Source organism: Lissotriton helveticus, chromosome 9 (genome assembly GCF_964261635.1).
Source record: "Lissotriton helveticus chromosome 9, aLisHel1.1, whole genome shotgun sequence".
Taxonomy (NCBI): Eukaryota; Metazoa; Chordata; class Amphibia; order Caudata; family Salamandridae; genus Lissotriton; species Lissotriton helveticus.
The window spans coordinates 1,000,958,463-1,000,977,698 of NC_136070.1; the positions used below are offsets into that span (position 1 = coordinate 1,000,958,463).

At 48.6% G+C, this 19,236-nt stretch overlaps 1 protein-coding gene across 2 annotated transcripts in view; it reads right to left on the reverse strand.

The window, feature by feature from the left end:
- Positions 1-5,252: 5,252 nt before the first annotated feature.
- The window catches only part of LOC144783115 (F-box only protein 17-like), a 97,578-nt gene continuing 83,594 nt past the window's right edge, over positions 5,253-19,236 (reverse strand). Inside the window, exon 3 of one of the 2 annotated variants that reach the window (XM_078662261.1) lies at positions 5,253-7,918. In XM_078662261.1, coding sequence (XP_078518387.1) covers positions 7,819-7,918 — 100 coding nt within the window. In that variant the 3' untranslated portion in view covers positions 5,253-7,818. Of the gene's footprint in view, positions 7,919-17,875; positions 18,029-19,236 lie in introns of those variants that run through there. The other variant, XM_078662262.1, reaches the window with a different exon arrangement.

Genomic DNA, 19,236 nt, shown 5'->3' on the forward strand with positions numbered 1-19,236 from the left:
TGGTCGCTAACGAAATAACCACGACATAGCCATCCCTTCTGTTAGCATGAATTCTTGAACTGCCTAAAAGGACTCTGGTCCAACTGCCGGTTGTAGGAAACATCTTTCCCTGATGCTACTTCCGGACTAACCCGGCCCCGCCCAAAATGGCGCCGGTATCAATGAGAACTTACGAACACCTCGTGGTGTTTTTAGCTAAAAAGACTCGATGTTCCGAGATATGTATATGATCCTTTGTACACTTGACGAAAAAAGAGGGAGGGTTCACTCGACGAACATGTAAAAGGACCCCGTGAAAAATGTTTTTTTCAACGTACGATTTATTATGATATTGTAACTAATCCGTAACCTCGCTTATGACACACGCCCACGGTATACATATAGGAAATTTTATTGCAACTAGTTCGACTGTGCTTCCAATTATGAAATAAATGCCCCTTGAATCCCCAACTATTGATAGACGTTTTTAGTTCCCTGCAAATGAATGAATAAACCTTTTTACATGTTTTTAATGCTACAAAACAGCCCCCCCCTACTGTACGCACTTTAGCCATTGCCGTGTCCGGCCAAATACGATTGCACTGTCATATCTACATGCTGAACGATTGTGCAAATAAAGGTTTTCCAAACTATGAAATGGGTATTGCATGCTTTTTGTAAAATGTGGGATCGGCGGGAGAGTTTTTCTATGCACCCTGCTTTGTTCTCTTTTTAAGGTTATTAGAAGATGGTTGCTCAGCCCCGGATGGAGGATCGAATCTAAGACACGATACTCTGCCTCCAAGTATGCGACTGGCTCAGGAACTAACGCATGGAGAAGGACCTCGACTTCTGAGGACGGGTAAAGTGAAGCGGTGTAAATGATAGAATGTTATAAAGGTACGGCACTCAAAGGTACTAGGGAACAGAGTTGGCCGAAGAGCCGATATGCCTTAGAACATCACAGCGTTGGAAAAGATTTAAGGATCCCGATAGCTAAATACATCTACCAACTAGATACCTCACACTAAGTGCCTCTGATTTTTAACGTTTCCCTACACACGGCCTATAAGGGCACACTGCCCCCCCCCCCCCCCGGCTTCAGAAACCAAAACCCCAGGGATTCTATCCCGAGGAGATAAGACTAGTATGTGGTAAGTAAAGGACTTTCGTACCCATGCATTTGATATGCCCGAATGTTGTCCCCCTCCCTTCCCCTCTTTTCCTCCCTCTACAGGTTACATTGGAATCACGACTGAGGTATGGTGAAGATCTGAAGCCTCGCCATGTCTGATACATGAAGCGGACTAACGCTGCAAGGTGGCACCTAAGCACACCCACAAATTGCTCTTGTAACGAAAGAGCCAATAAGTTGTATGATATGATGAAACACGATCACCCCTAATCCATGTTGCGTGAATGGGCACATGTCATGTATGTCTGAAACTATGAGAGAATGTTTTTGTGTGACTGAAGCGTTGACTAAACTGGTCAAAGGACCGAGAATGCAAGAAGTGCGACACAAGGGTGCCTTTTACTCAATGCATGTCCCCTGTACCCAACCTAATGCTCGTCCGTCCCGAACTGCATGCTTTCGAAATTCTAACACAGACCCGTGATGTCTCATGTTGGTTAATGCGCTGAATAGCCTATCTTGATACACGGCCACTCCCTATGTTGCACGTGTACTATTTAGCCTATTGTTGCACATCTCTCTCTCTCTCTCTCTCTCTCTCTCTCTCTCTCTCTCTCTCTCCACACTCTCACTCTCCCGAACGACTGACTCCAAATTGGCAAACCACCACCCAATTGGCTCCAAATACCGCAAGTATTTGCACAAATTTGTCTTAGATAAAATCTCTTTGATGCCATGTTACTGCCTCTCCTTTCTACTAAATATTGATGAAACCTAAAATTGACCGAAAGGGAAAGGACAGGTAAGACGACTGAGGTTCCCTAATCTGGCCCATATTAAGGGAACTACATGTCAGTGGCTACTATGATAAAAATGCCTCAGGTAACACGACCTTCCCCGTCCCGAACTGTCTCGATGCCCAAACAGTAAAAGTGATCGAAGCATCCCCGAACGCCCCCAGTTTCGTATCAGCTGACCCGGACGAGAGTTTTAAAAAAAATTGTCCCTCACCCCAGTTTGCTATGTTCCTAGTTGTTTTCCATAAGACCCCGGTCACCCCAAGGATGAATCGAATAGTTATCGCGAGCCCCCCCCCCCAGTTTTTTAATGAAGTAGTCAGGTTGTAAGAGACTCTGTAGGAATTAGGACGATGTTTGCAAAGTTAAGATTAGACCAAAATGAAGAAATCGTTACAATAAACTCTGTTAAAAGTAAAATGTTTAGCTGAAAGATAGGATGCATTGATATAATGGGAAATTGTTTAGCCTATGTTCCTTCCTCAGAAAGATACCTATCAGACCATGGTGATAGCACGTTGCACTTTTTCCGTAAAATATAAAGCCCTGGAGAACGGTATAGCTTCATAGGGCTCGTACTAGGAAAGTGGGTCTCTGCCAGAAGAACTGACGTAACTGTAATAAACAAATGCAATGAATAGGTATCAGATCTCGTACCAAGACAATGAATGTAATACCAACAAACACCAAAAGAAATAGTTACGAAGGAAAGTCATAGGAAAATCCAGCAAAACCCATCATCAATTATTTATATGTTGGTTGTGAACCCCGATGTAACGGATGTTTCTCAGTAGCTTGGAGCTGGGAGAGAAATAGACTTATGTGATTACCTTCCTCTGCCAATTCTCTAAAGACTGTCTTTTCAAACTCATTTAAGGGTACCACTGTCGGAGGAGAGAAAGACCGGATGTGGGAGCATGCGGCCTGACTACAGATTGTGGAACATCTACGACATTGGCCAAGGCGAGACCGCGACAGTAAGGAGCTGCAGGACGAGGCACTGTTTTCGACAAAATGAGAGGAAAGGGCTGACCTGATGCCCCTGCTCGACGATCAACGAGTGCCGAAAAGTCCCCGCTCTCTGAACTCGGTCATGGACCCGCCTACCAGAAGTTTTCCGTCCCCCTGGTCTGTTCCCGATCTGGCCCTGCTCTATCCCCTTTTCCCTCCGACCTACCCTAGGGACTATTCACACGCTCTCTTCTTCCACCTGAACTCTTTGACAATCGACTCGAAAGGACACAGGGCGAAAAGGACCTTTTTGACCAGGAAAGCGAGGAAAAGGTCATGCCCTGCAACGCGGGACCTAGAATAGAGCTGGACTCATAGCTCCACCGCCGGTGCTCCACCGTGCCAACAGAAGACGACAAAGAATACTGAGAACTCACTAATAATGGTCCATGACGATAGGACCTCCCCTTCGAACAATGACACCCCTGATTATTGTTTTTATTACGTCTCATTTCTCTCCCAACCACCATTGTATTGATTATGCTCCAACCAAAAATGAACAGAACTTACATATGTAATAACCTATCAGTTCACATTCCGAATGACTATAAGCATCTATGAAATGTACTCAATACTCTCACTACAGAATCGTTTTTGTCCGATATTGCATTACTATGACTTTCCTGCAAACGAGTTTATCGATAGACCCGCCTCTTAAGACGAAAGATTTTAAATGTAATGTTTATAGCCCCTTCACCTGGGTTCCTACTTCTTTACTTATGACCGCCACAGTAGACATGGATAGGAAATAGGCCAGCAAGATGTCTTGGAAATGTTAAAGGGAGGACTGTGGAAAATTAGTACGGTTTTGGTAAACATTATCTGCGCCATCTTGCCTCTTCCCCTGATGCCACACTTTTTGTCGTGCGCACCCGCCATTTTAGGTGCCTCGATCAGAACCACCCTCTGCACGCTCCTGGCCCCCAGCACAGCCCTTCGCCCTCACAAAGCCCGCACGCTGACAACCCCCCCACTCTCACATGCCTTGGGTCATAAACCCCTCTTCAGCGCAGCTCCGCCGCAGAACCCTATCCTGTTCCCAGCGCGACACCTCCCTTCATTCCTTTCATGGTCCCAGGCCCTTTGATCCAAACCCCTTTTCCTGTGTGCCCGTTTTGTCTTCCTCGTTCCCAGACCGCCACCTGGTCCTGCGGATATTGTTTATTGCCCCCCCCTCCCCGTACAGTAGGAAGCTTCCCTCGAATTGATCAAAGCCCCCACCCTATGAGATCCGATCAACCCCACACATTCCGTGAATCGGCGGAATGTCCAGCTGTGCGTGAATCATCACCTATTGTGACCGGGGTGGGGACTTCAACTGTAAATGTGTGTGGGAACGGGCCTGAAGGGGAGATTCAGAGGATGTCCTTTCATACTTCAAAGCATTACAAGAATGTGTTACCTGCAATAAAATTCATAAACTGTGTATAAGAGGCCAGGCCTCAGAGATGCGGTTAGAGCACCTCGTGACAATACTGGCTGTCCGAACTGATGTGTTCTCCTCCGGAGAGAATAAACCTTGTTTCCTGCCTTCCAGTCTCCAGCGCCTGCCTCTTCATTGATTAATATTTTGTGGGTTAAAGAGGCGATACCGCCGGGCAAATATTGATTGTCCCTGACCTAGGTTTTACAAGTCTGGTTTACAATAAAGCCCAAATCAACCGGACAGCAACAACGTTAAAAGCCAGCTGGTCTTATTTATGTTATGTTAACCACTTTGACTACATTCTCAATTGTCTAAAGCGAGCATCTCAGTCTTGCACTAACGGGCCAACCATAATCAACTGCGGCAGAAGAGAATATCAAATAGTGGTGACCTGGTTGGAGCATTATCCTGCTGGCCCTGCTCAGATGGAGTGTCATGATGTAAACAGTGGAATGCTGGTTGAATGGTCTGGAATGAAATGTCAGGTGGAAGAGAATAGTGAAGGTGAAGCGAGGGAGCTCATACTGCTAGACTGCCTAGGACCAGATATCTACTTCCTTTTGAACCCTACAAAAAACATGAAGTCATATTCGTATCCTTCAGAGCGATGAAAGCTGTATCAGCTTTGATGCAACTCTTATAGGGGTCCACTAGCAGCAGGAGTGGTGGAAGCTCGGTGTGGGGGTCTTGAAGGCTCTGCAGGGCCAGAAGGTGCAAAAGAGGGAGGAGCAGAGTAGACCATATGAAGCAAGGCACTGGGAAGGCTTCCATCTACCAGAAATGGCTTACGGCGTCCAAAACTCTGTGAGCAATTTTTCCAGTACCTGAATCACCTTTGCTGAAGGTGCTGTTTCTAGAGTCAGAGAATGCTGCATCTGAATCTGACTTGAGAATAGGAATGGTGTGGGATTAGGTGAATTACTATTTCTGATGCATCTTATACTACAAGAGGGGTTTTCCTTCAAATACTGTTGCTTCACTGACTTTCCAACTGAACAAGCTCTGGAGTAGGAACATTTCCAACAGAATCTGGCCAGTACCATGAAAAATATGTCTTTCCTCTCCTCGACCGCCTTGGAGTGCATAAGGCAATACTTCTCAAAAGAACACAAATCCTGCTTGTGCCCCAAACACCAAAGACAGACTACATGGGGATCTAAGATCGACAACTTCTTGCAGGAGCACCACTACTGCTTAATGACTCGCTCTTGGGGTAGGCGATAAGGTACTGGGGACACTTGCAGAAGGTACGTGAAAGATAAAAATTGGTACCTGCAGCTACTTTGAAGGACTTAAGATCTTCAATGAGGCAGAGGAATGATAATCAACCTTGCGCAAGAATATCATTTTAAAACGGATAGTGTGCAGGAAGCAGGCTGTTATTTTTACAATAAAAGTCCAGTGTAAGAAAGGAAATGCGACAGCTTCGATCAAGGTTACTGAAATAAAGGAGAGAAAAACTGCTCTCACCGTCGCAAAGTGGCAGCTAGACTTCGTAAAAAACGGCTGACCTCTTACTTAACTCAAGTGGCTGGTAAATGACTGACAGAAACAGTGTCCAGTCAAGCTCCTAGAAATGCTGGAGGCTTAGTGTCATTGAGATTCCGGTTGTCAGTGGCCTGGTTCTGCCCTCGTTGTGAGATTTACTTCAGTATGACATGGAAAATAAGCGGCTGTTTAAATTGTCATAGAGGTATACTTTTATAAATCCATGCATCTACTTAGGCAATAATTACCTCATTTGTAAGAATAATAATGGCCTTTCATTGTGCATAGTCACAGATGTCATGCTGTTGCTGCAAACATTCAAACTGGCTGAATGTTTTTCATGCCATGCGTTAAGTTGGCAGCAGTGCAGTCCCTTATCAGTCAGTGTTGGTTCTTACTGTGGGAGTAGTCTTAAGAAAAATAATACAACGAAAGTGCCGGGAGAGGACACCTGCCCAGCATTACATTACTCCAGTCTCCAGAGTTGTTCCCCAAGGCTTTGTGCTAATTAGGGGGTCTTTCCTTATCAAGTCACTCTTCCGTTGTAAAGGTGCTTAACATGTCCCAGAGGATCCTAGGTACTACATACAGCTCTAGTATTCTAGTTAGTTTGCCACTATCAGGCACAAATTCTAGAGGACTTAATTTCATAGAAGATAGCAGCTACCTTGTACCTAGAAAGGTTATATAGGGAGTAGCACGGTCATCTTCCTGATGAAATATTAATAGCTTTCATAATGCAATCTTAGTTGCCAATAGGTACTAAAGCGACCTAAAAATATGACTGCTTTCTTGATGCAAGACCAGTTCAAAATAGAAATGCTCTTCATTCAGAAACAATGGCATTGAACCTTTTGGCTTTGAAAATACCTGCTAAGTGTCGTATGCATACAGAACTTCCTCCAAGGCATATCATTGCCATTTTTTCAGGGATCTCTTTAAACTGCCATGTTCATACTGGTCCTGGGAGAACTCAGGATCCCAAAATATCCTCTCCACCGGAAAATTGCAACTTTTCCTGTAGTTCTTCTGGCCCAACATTTCTATTTTTTTTACACTGGAGTGTCCTGGACTTAAACCTCTTAGTGGCTGCTTCGAATGCACTTTGTGACTGACCAGAACACAGCTCCATGTGAAGAGTTTGCCATTGCCCATGAACTGTTTTTGGTCCCCGTGACAAAACCAAAAGGTGTCACCTCCAGCTACTCAACCCCCATTTATGTACCACAAAAACTCTGCAAATTGATAAATAATAACACTCCACAAAGCATCCCCGTCTCTAAGTCATCAGTGTTCTGAAGATCTCTACCTGAATCACAATCCACATATATATGGCCAAAACCACTCTTAAAATTCAGAAGCCAAACTGTGGCTGGTATATAAGCTCTGAAGATGAAGTAGGTTAAGCACCATTTCGGGGTTCAGTTGTTTTTGTTTCAACAGAATCTGATCACATGTAGCTTTTCAAAAGAATCAAATCACATGTAGCTTTTTAAGAGCCCAATCTAAAATGTATTTTTTTGTGAAACTTTAGGACAATTCCAGATTCAACTACTCCATGATGCAACAAGATAAACCATGTAAAACGAATTAAAGCTGAAAAACATTCCTAATGAGAGGTTTCCCTCAATTTTCCTAGGCCCAAACAAGATAAGGGCAGTGTGTGTGCCTTATGACCTTTGTGTCACTAGATAAGGTCTATACAATTATGGGGAGTGTGACTACACACCTTGATTAAATGAATGTAAACCATATGTAATGAAAATTCAATAATTTTAAGCTGGTGGGCGTGCTACCGCTGAAGAGAGAGATCAGACCCCAATCAATCTCTATGTGCTAGAACAATTCAAAAGAGGGTTGTGGATAACCACAACCTAAAACCGTAGCACAGCATAGATGGACGACACTAAGATAAGGTCTGACACCCTTTTCAAACACAGATCTTTTTGTAATGTATGTAATTACTGAGCGCAGACATTTACTCACCAATCGGAGACACAAATTTCAGGTTGCTCAGAATCTAGAAGTTCCTGTGAATATCCTTTCTCCCATAGGTCAATAACCTGCCACTTGGTGCACCAGCTACAGAAAAAAAAAATCAGAAAACAACTGGGTCTTTCAGTGCTTTCACATTTTCACTGTATCACTTTGTAGTGAATGGTCTGTGTGGCTACATTACAATAAAGTCAGAGGGAAATACATTTATGTGATCATTCAAGTTGTGCCATTAACAGAGATTTTAAGGAGATCGGTCTACACGCATAAGCACAAGGGTTTCAGAACTGGTAAATCCAGACCTTGGTAAATAATAGATTGGCCGAACTAATACAATTTAACAGGATGCACAAATATTTAGTACAAGCACATAACCGCAGTGATAGAAGGAAACTCATGCCTGCTGGAATGGCAACTATAACATTTTTAGACTTAACAAACTGCCTAAGTAGACGTCTTTGGAGGGCTTCCCCTTCCATTCAGGAAAAAAAGGATTGGTGTGTGCAGTCCAGCAGGGTGTTTCATTGGCAGTCAGTTGTCCCCAAGGGTGGGTCTATAATAGCACAAGGAAAACTCACCCCCTCCCCAAAGACAGTTTGTCATATAGTCTTAATGCCATCTTTATGCCTCTAATGGGTGACCCTTTTGGTAGGCACATCACATTCTCTTGCCCACATCTCTCCTACAGCCTGTTATCCAGAGTCCCCAGCCCTCCAAACACTGCCAAATTCCAAATACAGAAAGTGCAATGTCTTGTTTAGTTCTCCGCGGTTGTATGATTAAACCTCTACCTTCTTAATCACGAGTGCCTAAACCACGAATTCAAAACAACGGCCCAATCTAAACCACTAAGTAAAGAACCACAACATACTGAACCACATATTTCCCTACACCCCTAAATACTAACTCAATCCCATCCTACTGCCTTAAAACTAACTCTATTCTTCCCAACCCCCTAAAAACTAACTCTATTCTCCCCAACCCCCTAAAAACGAACTCTATCCCCTACCACCCCCTAAAAACTAACCTGATCCCCCAACCCCCTAAAAACCAGCACAATCCCTCCAAGCGCCTAAAAACTAACCTGAATTCCCCACCCCTAAATACTAACTCGATCCATTCCTACCCCCTAAAAACGTAGACGATCTCTCCAAGCCCCTAAAAACTAACCCAAACCCCCTCCCCACCCCTTAAACTTAACTCAATCCCTCCCACCCCCTTAAAAATTACATAAACACTCTAAGCCCCTATAAACTAACAGAATGCCCCCCCACCCCCTTAAAACTAACTTGATTCTCCCCAACCCCCTAAAAACGAACCCAAACGCCCCCGCCCCGAAAAACTAACCCGATCCCTCCCACCCCCTAAAATGTTACACAATCCCTCCAAGCCCCTAAATACTAACCCGAATCCTCCATCCCCTTAAAACTAACCTGCACCCCCACCCCTTAAAACTAACCCCAAAACCTCTTACCTGTTCCTGTCTGACGCTCCTTTGAACTCCGCCCTGCACAAACACTAGACCGTCCTGAATTCCTTCAGGAAAATGAAGAGTCTGCTCTAAAGCCTGCTTCTGGTAACAGCATGAGACGGCTCTGCCGTTATGGGAGGCATGCTTGCTTGGATTATATAAAAGAATCAAACATAACAGAGTCCCTGCTAGATTTTGGGATCTGGGACTCGTCACAGCTAAGAGACTTCTCACCAAACATTGGAAAAACAGGGACCCACCACACGTCAGGCATTGGCGCGCATCCTACAATAACTGGACGGTTGCGGAAAGTGCCGCCCTTCACAGGGAGAAAACGGCGGGACTGAGAGCTTTCCCAATAGCACAGCTCTGGGATGACACGTTGAAATCCTTCTAACAGGCGTGTCTTGCCCAGGGAGTCCCCTAGGCGCCCATCTCACTGGGCACGACCTGGATGACGAACGGGAGGGAGAGCAGCGCAAATATAGGAGGGGATCTGGTCCCAGACTACGAAGGACATGTTATGCCCGCATTACGAGATGCTGCTCTCATACCACCAACAGATAGCTCCAACCCATCCCCTGCGCGCAGGGCCCGATGCACATAATCTATGCCAAAGTTTAGATGTTGTGTATGTCACCGCTCCCACACCATTATTCCCACACTTGGGATCAGCACAATACACCAGTAGGCACGCATGACCGGATTGCCTGCTTGTTCACCCTTTTGACTTTTCTTTGGCTTATAATTTTTTTTGGTCTTTCTTTTATATCGACCTCTCATTTACCGTATTTATACATATTGTTTTCTCCCCCCAGTTGATCAAGTTAGTGGTGTCCCGGCGAGTTTATTAACGGACACGATGGTTAAATTGTTTGGAATACACTCTGTTGAACGTACTCCTCTTGTTCTCTGATCGGTTCGCAATACCTACACCTAAATCTAAGGGATTACCCTAAATGACAAGTCTCCTAGACATGATTAGAAGAGGGCTGGAATGTTACACACGCACGAGGCTGTGTCATTGAATGACACACTCATATGCTATAAGCCACACTTATGGCCGATCCAGATGACAGCTTACTCTTTAACACTCCACTGGACATACAACTGCTACACCCGATGGGCCCATGTTTTGGGAAATATACCACTAGCTCAGTTCCTCGACACCTTCTTCCGTCCCGTCGAGGACCCACAGCTCTGTGAAGATGGGAACCACTCTCAGATACGCAGTATTATGTGGAACTGTTGTTTTATTTCTTCTTTCTTTTATCCTTTCCAAATTGATGGTTGCGACATGAAAGCAATGTCCTGTAAAACATTATTGATGTTTATATCTACTACTGTAAACTGAAAGGATGACCTATTATATTTCCTCGATAATTTGCCTTGTATTGTGACCATGCACTGAAAACTAAATAAAAGCTATTTAAACAAAAAAAAAATGAGACGGCTCTGCTGTGTCCCACTGACCTGCAGCTGTACTGAGGACTTAACTGCTTTGACAGAGCATCCATCCAGGTGACTGTCGAGTTCGGTTACGACACAAATGGGCACTTGGCCATTACAGTTTAGTGGAAAGGGGATGGGAAATGGCTGCTAGCCCCCAACCACTTGATAACCACTGGGAAAACTTGTGGGGGGGGGATGTATAGACCTGGTAATGGGTAAAGTGAACTCTATACACCATTGTAATTGTGGGCTACCCGATCCCTACCCCTACCCCTAGTGGATCCTCCCATTACCCTTCAACAAGTTTGGGGAAAGAAGGAAAACACAGAAAAAAGAGAAAGTTTGCATTGTTTTGCATAGTATGTTTTCAATACTCAGTCTTGAATGCATAAGATTGCAGAGACAGAAAGGGACCCCAAACCCTTTGGTTTCTATCCTCGTCGAGAGAAATACACACAAATGGACATGATGTAGTGCTTCAACAAAGTATTGCCCCACAATGTAATATTTTACTGAACCCATAGAACAAGTTACTTACCTTCGGTAACGATATATCTGTAAGAAACAGTAGTTAGTATTAGATTCCTTACCTTAGAATATCCCCAGGCGTCAGTCTGGATCCGGAAACTTTTGCGTAGCAGTACCCCTGCGCGTCGGTAGGCGTCGTCTGCAGGAGTCCCCTGCGGCTCCGCGTCGTCGGCGTCGTGCGCCGTGATGACGTCGCTGGAGTATATAGACGCCGCCTCCGCGCGCTGACGTCAGTTCTTTGCACACAGCTTTTCCGCGCCAGAACACGCAGAGCCATGTGAGAACCAACACTGGTGCCATTTGAAACTAGGGCCCTGAAAGGGATGTCCTTAACCCTAGGTATCAGTTCGCAGAACGGGGAGGATGGGTGGGGCGGTAAGGAATCTAATACTAACTACTGTTTCTTACAGATATATCGTTACCGAAGGTAAGTAACTTGTTCATCTGAAAGAAACAGGTTAGTATTAGATTCCTTACCTTAGAATAGATACCCCAGCAATACCAACCCCGGTGGTGGGTCTGCGAACCAATACAATCCTACACCAGAAAATCCTGGAGGACCAAACGGCCAAAGAAGCCGTCCCTCCGGACTTGACTGTCCAGGCAGTAATGCCTCGCAAAGGTGTGCAGCGAGGCCCACGTAGCCGCCTGGCAAATGTCCTGCAAGGGGACACCCCGGCCCAGGGCAGTAGTAGCCGCCGTGGCCCGAGTGGAATGGGCCCTCAGCCCAACAGGAGGCTCCTTCCGAGCCAAAGAGTAGCATGCTTTGATGCACAGGACGACCCATCGAGAGATGGTTCGTTTCTGTACCGCCCTTCCCTTCTTCTCACCCACGTAGCCAACAAACAGTTGGTCATCCACCCGGAACTGGCGTGTGCGATCCATATAAAATGAAAGCGCACGTTTTGGGTCCAGACGATGGAGCCGCTCTTCATCTTTTGAAGGATGCGGAGGCGGGAAGAAGGAGGGTAAGGTGATGGACTGCCCGATGTGAAAAGCAGAAGCTACTTTGGGCAGGAAAGAAGGTCTAGTTCTAAGAACCACCTTGTCAGGATGAATAGACAAGAAAGGAGGTTTCACAGAAAGAGCCTGGAGCTCACTCACTCTCCTGGCAGAGGTGATGGCAACCAGGAAGGCCGTCTTTAAGGTGAGAAGACGGAGAGGACAGGAATGAAGCGGCTCAAAGGGAGCGCACATCAAGAAAGTCAGAACCAGGTTCAAGTCCCACTGAGGCATCACGAACGGAACAGGTGGATACATGTGCGTGATGCCCTTCAAGAATCTCGTTACGATAGGGGACTTGAACAAAGATGGCTGATCAGGTAGCCTTAAGAAGGCGGAAAGGGCAGAAAGGTAGCCCTTGATAGTGCCCAGAGCAGAGCCCTGCTGGGCAAGAGAGAGAAGAAAGAGGAGAACCTCGGAGAGAGGGGCAGAAAGGTGATTCACAGCCTTTGCTGTGCACCATGCCACAAATCTGTTCCACCGGCAGGCGTATACCGACTTTGTGGAGGGACGCCTGGCTGCCAGAATCACATCACAGACTTCAGGAGGCAAGTCAAATGGCCTCAACTGTCGCCGCTCAATCTCCACGCATGGAGGTGGAGACTGGACAGGTTCGGGTGGAGGACCGTCCCCTGCTGCTGCGACAGAAGGTCCTCCTGAAGGGGCAGGCGGATCGAGGGACCGACTGACATGCTGAGTAGCTCGGGATACCAGTACCTTCGAGCCCAGTCCGGAGCCACAAGGATAACTTGGGCCCGGTCGCGCCTGATCTTCAGCACTCTGGGCAGAAGTGGTATAGGCGGAAAGGCGTACAACAGACCGCAACTCCACTCGCGCCGAAAGGCGTCTCCGAGCGAGTGCCGTCTTGGAAATTCCAACGCGCAGAACTGATGACATTGCGCGTTCTCTTCTGTGGCGAATAGATCTAACCAAGGCTCTCCCCATTGCAGAAAGAGGCCTTTCGCCACGTCCGAGTTCAGACGCCATTCGTGATCCACCGAGCACCGACGGCTGAGTTCGTCCGCCCTGGCGTTCAGAGAACCTGCCAGGTGTTGAACCGTCAGAGTCACGCCCTGACGTTCCAGCCATTGCCAGAGACGCAGGGCCTCCTGGCAAAGGGTCCACGACCCCACTCCGCCCTGCTTGTTGCAGTACCACATGGCGGTGGTGTTGTCTGTGAACACCTGCACTACACTCCCGTTGACAAAGGGGAGGAATGCCTAGAGTGCCAGGCGAATCGCCCTCAGCTCCAACAGGTTGATATGGAGCCGGGACTCCGCCGGAGACCAGATGCCTCTGATCTCCGCCTCTCCCAAGTGGCCTCCCCAGCCCTGGAGGGACGCGTCCGTCACAACCACGTGCTCCGGTTGGGGAAGGGAGAGGGATCTGCCTCTGACCCAATCGCGGTCCGTAAGCCACCACTGCAACTGTCTCGCAGTGCCCTCCGAGATCAGGACATGGTCGGATAGGTTGCCTTGATGCTGGGCCCACTGAAACTTCAGGTCCCACTGCAGAGCCCGCATCCGCCACCTGGCGTGATGCACCGGAAGGATGCAGGAGGCCATCAGCCCCAGAAGCCGCAGCGTCAACCTGACCGAGACCCGGGATAACGGCTGAAAGATGGGAATCAGAGCCCGAATATCCCGGACCCGCCGCTCCGGAGGCTAAACCCGAAACTGCGCCGAGTCGAGAACCGCTCCGATGAAAAGGAGCTTTTGAGAGGGACACAGGTGTGATTTCGGCACATTGATGGAAAACCCCAGCTCGTGCAGGAGGTCTGCCGTCATCTGAAGGTGGTGGACGACTGTTTGGGGCGAGCCCGCCTTCAACAACCAGTCGTCGAGGTAGGGGAAGACTGAAACCCCTAACCGGCGCAGATGAGCTGCGACCACCGCCATCACTTTCGTGAACACCCGTGGGGCGCTGGTAAGGCCGAATGGGAGCACGATAAACTGAAAGTGCTCGTGACCTACCGTGAACCGCAGGTAACGCCGGTGGGCCGGCAGGACGGGGATGTGAAAATACGCATCCTGCAAGTCCAACGCTACCATCCAGTCTTGCGGGTCTAGAGCAGCCAAGACCTGAGCCAAAGTCAACATCTTGAACTTCTCCTTCCGGAAGAAGCCGTTGACGTTCCGTAGATCCAAGATAGGACGTAGGCCCCCTTTGTCCTTCTTGGGTACCAGAAAGTAGTGGGAATAGCAACCACACCCTACTTCTGGCCCAGGAACGCGCTCGATGGCCCCCTTGGCCAAGAGGGCCGTAACTTCCTCCTGCAGAAGTGTCAAGTGGTCCCCCGACACACGGTGGTTCTGCGGTGGCATGGCTGGAGGAGTGGTCTCGAAGGGGAGGGAGTAGCCCCTTTGGACGAGCTGCAGCACCCACCTGTCCGATGTGATAGTGCGCCAGCGGGAGTGGTGATGGCGAACCCTGCCACCCACTGGCGTCACATGGGCCTGAAAGCTCGGACTAGGAGGATTTGGAGGCTGCTGCGGGGGGAGGTGTGGACTGACCTCGCCGCTGTCCCCGACCGCCACCGCGGCGGAATCCACGGCCGCCACCGCCTTGAGAAGCGTTCTGCGGTGCGTGGCTGGCAGCACGTGTGGGACCGCCCCTTCCTTGGCCACGAAAGGAGCGAAACGAACCCGTTTGCTGGCGCTGGGTCGAGAGACCCAATGACTTGGCCGTGACCCTGGAGTCCTTGAAGCGCTCAAGCGCGTTGTCCGCTTTGTCGCCAAACAGGCGACTGCCATCGAACGGCATGTCCATCAAGGCATTTTGGACATCCGGCGAGAAATTGGCGGATCTCAGCCAGGCATGGCGACGAATCGCCACCGTCGTGGACATCGCTCTGCCCAGCGAGTCGGTCGTATCAAGACCACACCTTATGGAATACCTCGCCGCGTCTCGGCCCTCAACCAAAGCCTGGCCGAGCTTGTCCCGTACCTCCTGCAGGCATTGCGGCAGGCACTCCGCGACCGTATCCCACAGAGAGTGGGTGTAGCGGCCCAAGAGGCGTGCGGTGTTGCAAGACCGCAGTCCCAGACTCAGAGACGAGAAGACCTTCTTGCCATACTGGTCGTACCGCTTAGATTCCCGATCGGGCGGGGCCGACGGGAATGCGGTCTGGGAAGTGGAGGCCTGGATCACCAGACTCTCAGGGGAGGGATGGGTGGACAGGAAGGCAGGGTCGTCCGAACACGGACGGTGGCGCCTGGCAACGTTCCGATCAACAGGTGAACCGGAAGCGGGCCTGGACCACGTGCCCAAAAGGACATCCGTCAAGGCGTCATTGAACGGCAGCAGAGGCTCCCGTGGGCATGACTGCGGTTTGAATACCTCGGTGAGGATGTTAGGCTTCACCTTAGCGACGGGGAGCTCAAGGCTCAAGGCCTTGGCAGCCCTCATCAGCACCACAGAATAGGCAGCCCCAGCCTCCGACGCCACAGTGGGAGGCGAGACAAAACCAGGGTTAGGAGATTCGTCCAGACCACTGGCATCACCCAAGTCACCTGCCCAGTCCACGTCGTACTGACAGTCACGTGACAGAGGGTCCTCAGACCCCTCCCAACCCTCTCCATAATCGTCCTCATCGCCATAGGTCGATTAAACGATGTAGACCGGCTCCTCGGAGCCAAGGGGCCCCAACGGCGCCGGACTCGGCGTCGGACGATGCCGGTCCGACTCCGTGTCCGGATTCGGAGAGGAAATGGGGGTGGCGCCGCTCGGCGCCGGCGCCCCGACGCCGGCCGGAACCGACGTCGGAGTCACGGCGTCGCGCGGAGGCGGCACCACGGGTTGCCCCGATGGAATCGGCGCCGGAGAGGCCGGTTGACCAGCCGGCAACGACCCTGAAGGACCCAGCGGTGCCGGGGCCGGAACCGCCAGCGGCGTCGGGGCAGGAGCACCCGAACCGCTCGGGCCCCCAGACGGGACCGACGGGCCCGCAGGCGCCGTAGGCTCCGCCGGAGGAGACAGCGCCCTCATGGCCATGAGGAACTCCTCAATCTCCTCGCGCGACGCGCCTTCCCCAGGGCGCGACGGGTATGGGGCAGTCGGCGACCCACGCGGGGCCGGGGCCACCCGAACCCCCGGCCGCATGTCGGGGGGAGTCGGGGGTACGATGACGACGCCCCGACTTCTTGTGTCGCTTACCTGAGGAACCGGAGGAATGGTGACGACTTCCGGAGCGCTCGTGGCGGCTCCGCGACCGTTCTCTCGACCGCTCCCTCGACCTCCGTCCGGACCGGGACCGCTCTCGACGCGGGGCCGACACCCGGAGCTCGAGTAGCTTGCGGGACCGCTCCCGTCTAGCCTTACTCGTCAAGGCCCGGCAGTCGACACAGGACTCCACGTCGTGGTCCGGGCCCAGACACCGGAGGCAGAGTCGATGGTGGTCGGTGACCGACATCAGGCGGTCGCACCCGTCACAACTTTTAAAACCGGGCATCCTACCGGCACCTGAAATAGTAGAGTTAACAAAAAACTTTGGTCAAAAGACCGGAGTACTGCTCTTCGGATCTGCGCTAACTGGCGCGGAAAAAAGAAGAACTGACGTCAGCGCGCGGAGGCGGCGTTTATATACTCCAGCGACGTCATCACGGCGCACGACGCCGACGACGCGGAGCCGCAGGGGACGCCTGCAGACGACGCCTACCGACGCGCAGGGGTACTGCTACGCAAAAGTTTCCGGATCCTGTTTCTTTCAGATGCACATCTGAACATTATTAATTCCTAAGGTTGGTGAATAGTCTTTCTCTGGCTTTACGTTTTCAACTTGGATAAAAATATAGTTCTTAAGCATCCACTACAAACTGAACCAATATTGCTCCCAGCCCTGCTTTGGAAATTATGATATGTAGAATGAAGTTTGAGTTTATAGAATGAATGATGATCCAAAACCCAGGGTTAATAGAAATGTCTTAGCAAAGGGCTTGTTTAAGGTCCTGTAAACAGAGATTTATGCCCCTCAACATCTCTCTTGACTAGGTTTGCTTTTTTAAAGGGCATTTTTCAGAGCAGCTGCTCAGTACTGTAGTAAGACTTTAAAAATCTCGATTCATAGATAAAGGATGTTAGAGTGCAGCTTCTTCACCTGTGAGGGTCTCGAGACGCTGCCTGATAAACTGCCTGCTCTCCTATCGGTTGAACATCCAGGTCTTGAGGTCCTTCCTGAATTGCTGGAGTGATGGGGAGACTCTTGAGGTGCAGGTGGAGGTCGTTCCCGATCTTGGCCGCCAGATGGGAGAAGGAGCGACGAGGGATCCAGATCTGAGTTTCAGGGTGGGCAGGTGACAGGTCACGCGTTGTTTGGGGTACGTAGGTCTTTCGTTGTGAAATGCCTTGTATGAGCGATCCTATACTACACTAACGATGGAGGGACAATTTGTGTACACTGTGAACAGTTCAATCTCTTCAAATTCCTTTCAAGAATCTACGCTCTACTTCCTATGACCCAAGGTTCAAGCCACTGCAATAATGACAACCACCTAGTGGAAGGAGCGTACAGGTCATCACATTAATAACAATCAATTATTGAGTCCATGAAAAATTGAGATCCAATGCAAGCTTCCTTTGTGGCAAGTGCAGTCTTTTATTGTTGTATGATGATAATTATTTTTTCTTTTCTGTTTTCCAAATTATACAAAACATCAAATTCTTCAAGAAGATATTCATAAAACGCAAAAACACAAGGTACACTCCACAGCCTACGCGTTTCGTCCCCACCGGGACATCATCAGTGGCTGTAAAGGAGAGAGAAATACACAATAAGGGTTTCCACAATACTGATAACTAATACAACACAATTTTTATACCCTGTTTGATAAGAGGCCCTACTGGAAGTCTGCCTATATAACATTCTGGTCCGTGTGACTTATTTACCTGCCTATTTAACAATCCTAATTTCTTATGGTTGCAATAGTCTAATCACAAATGGTGGGCACATCTCATGAACATTCTGCATTCTACAGTTCCGTCATTCAAAATATCAAGCTAATAAAATTAAAACATCCTTTAAAGAGTTTATAATGGCCAACGTGTCCCCTCTCAGTTTCCTCCCAGACTCCCCAGTCTGAATCTTAGACTCATGCTCCTCCCCACACCCATACGACATAGGTGGATAGTCCCTTAATCTTGCTATCTACTGTTGCCTGCTTAATTGATTGTCTCACCTTAATTACAAACACTTCTGAGTATAAAAACTGACGCGGTCTCTCTGTTGCAATTCTTGTAATATAGGATTCCTCCGTCTACTGTCTGCAGCCTGTTTATCTATTAAAAACTGAATCAGATACCCTCCATTAAACGACTCCCATCTTGACCTCACTTAATGTTCACTCAAATCTGGTTCACTCACCTACAATTTATCTCTAATTATAGTATCCTCATCCCACAGTCGTCAAGTTTCCTGTGCGGAAGAACACCCCTCAGAGAAGGAACCCCTTTCTGTAATGAAAATCAACAAATCACAAATTCCGTTTCAACGATCTTGTGAAGGTGAGCTTAAAATCTCATCTGTATAATGGTGCTGTAGCCTCACCTTATATCCAAATTTAAAAGGCCTGTCGCAGATTAATTTATCGGAGACATCCTGTATTCTCCTTATCCCCTGTTGAAAATAAATCAAATGCCAGATCAGGCCTCGTCTCCCCATAATATGTGAATCTACAATACCTCATTTAATAAACTCCACTCACCTCCCCAAGATTCAGTAACGATACTACTTTCAACCAAATCTTATCCAAAGTTTCTCCAAAGTACTCGTATTAGTTCAAGGACCTCCTGTCTGCATAAAAAAATATAATATATACATATGGGAACTCTGTAAAACCTTGCTTAATTCAAATACCATAGCACAATGTTGCTCTAATAAAGCCATCTTTCCTAGCTTAACCGCATCTCTGCAGCCTCTCACCTTATCAGTCCGTGTGTCCTTCCTGCATGGCAGCCT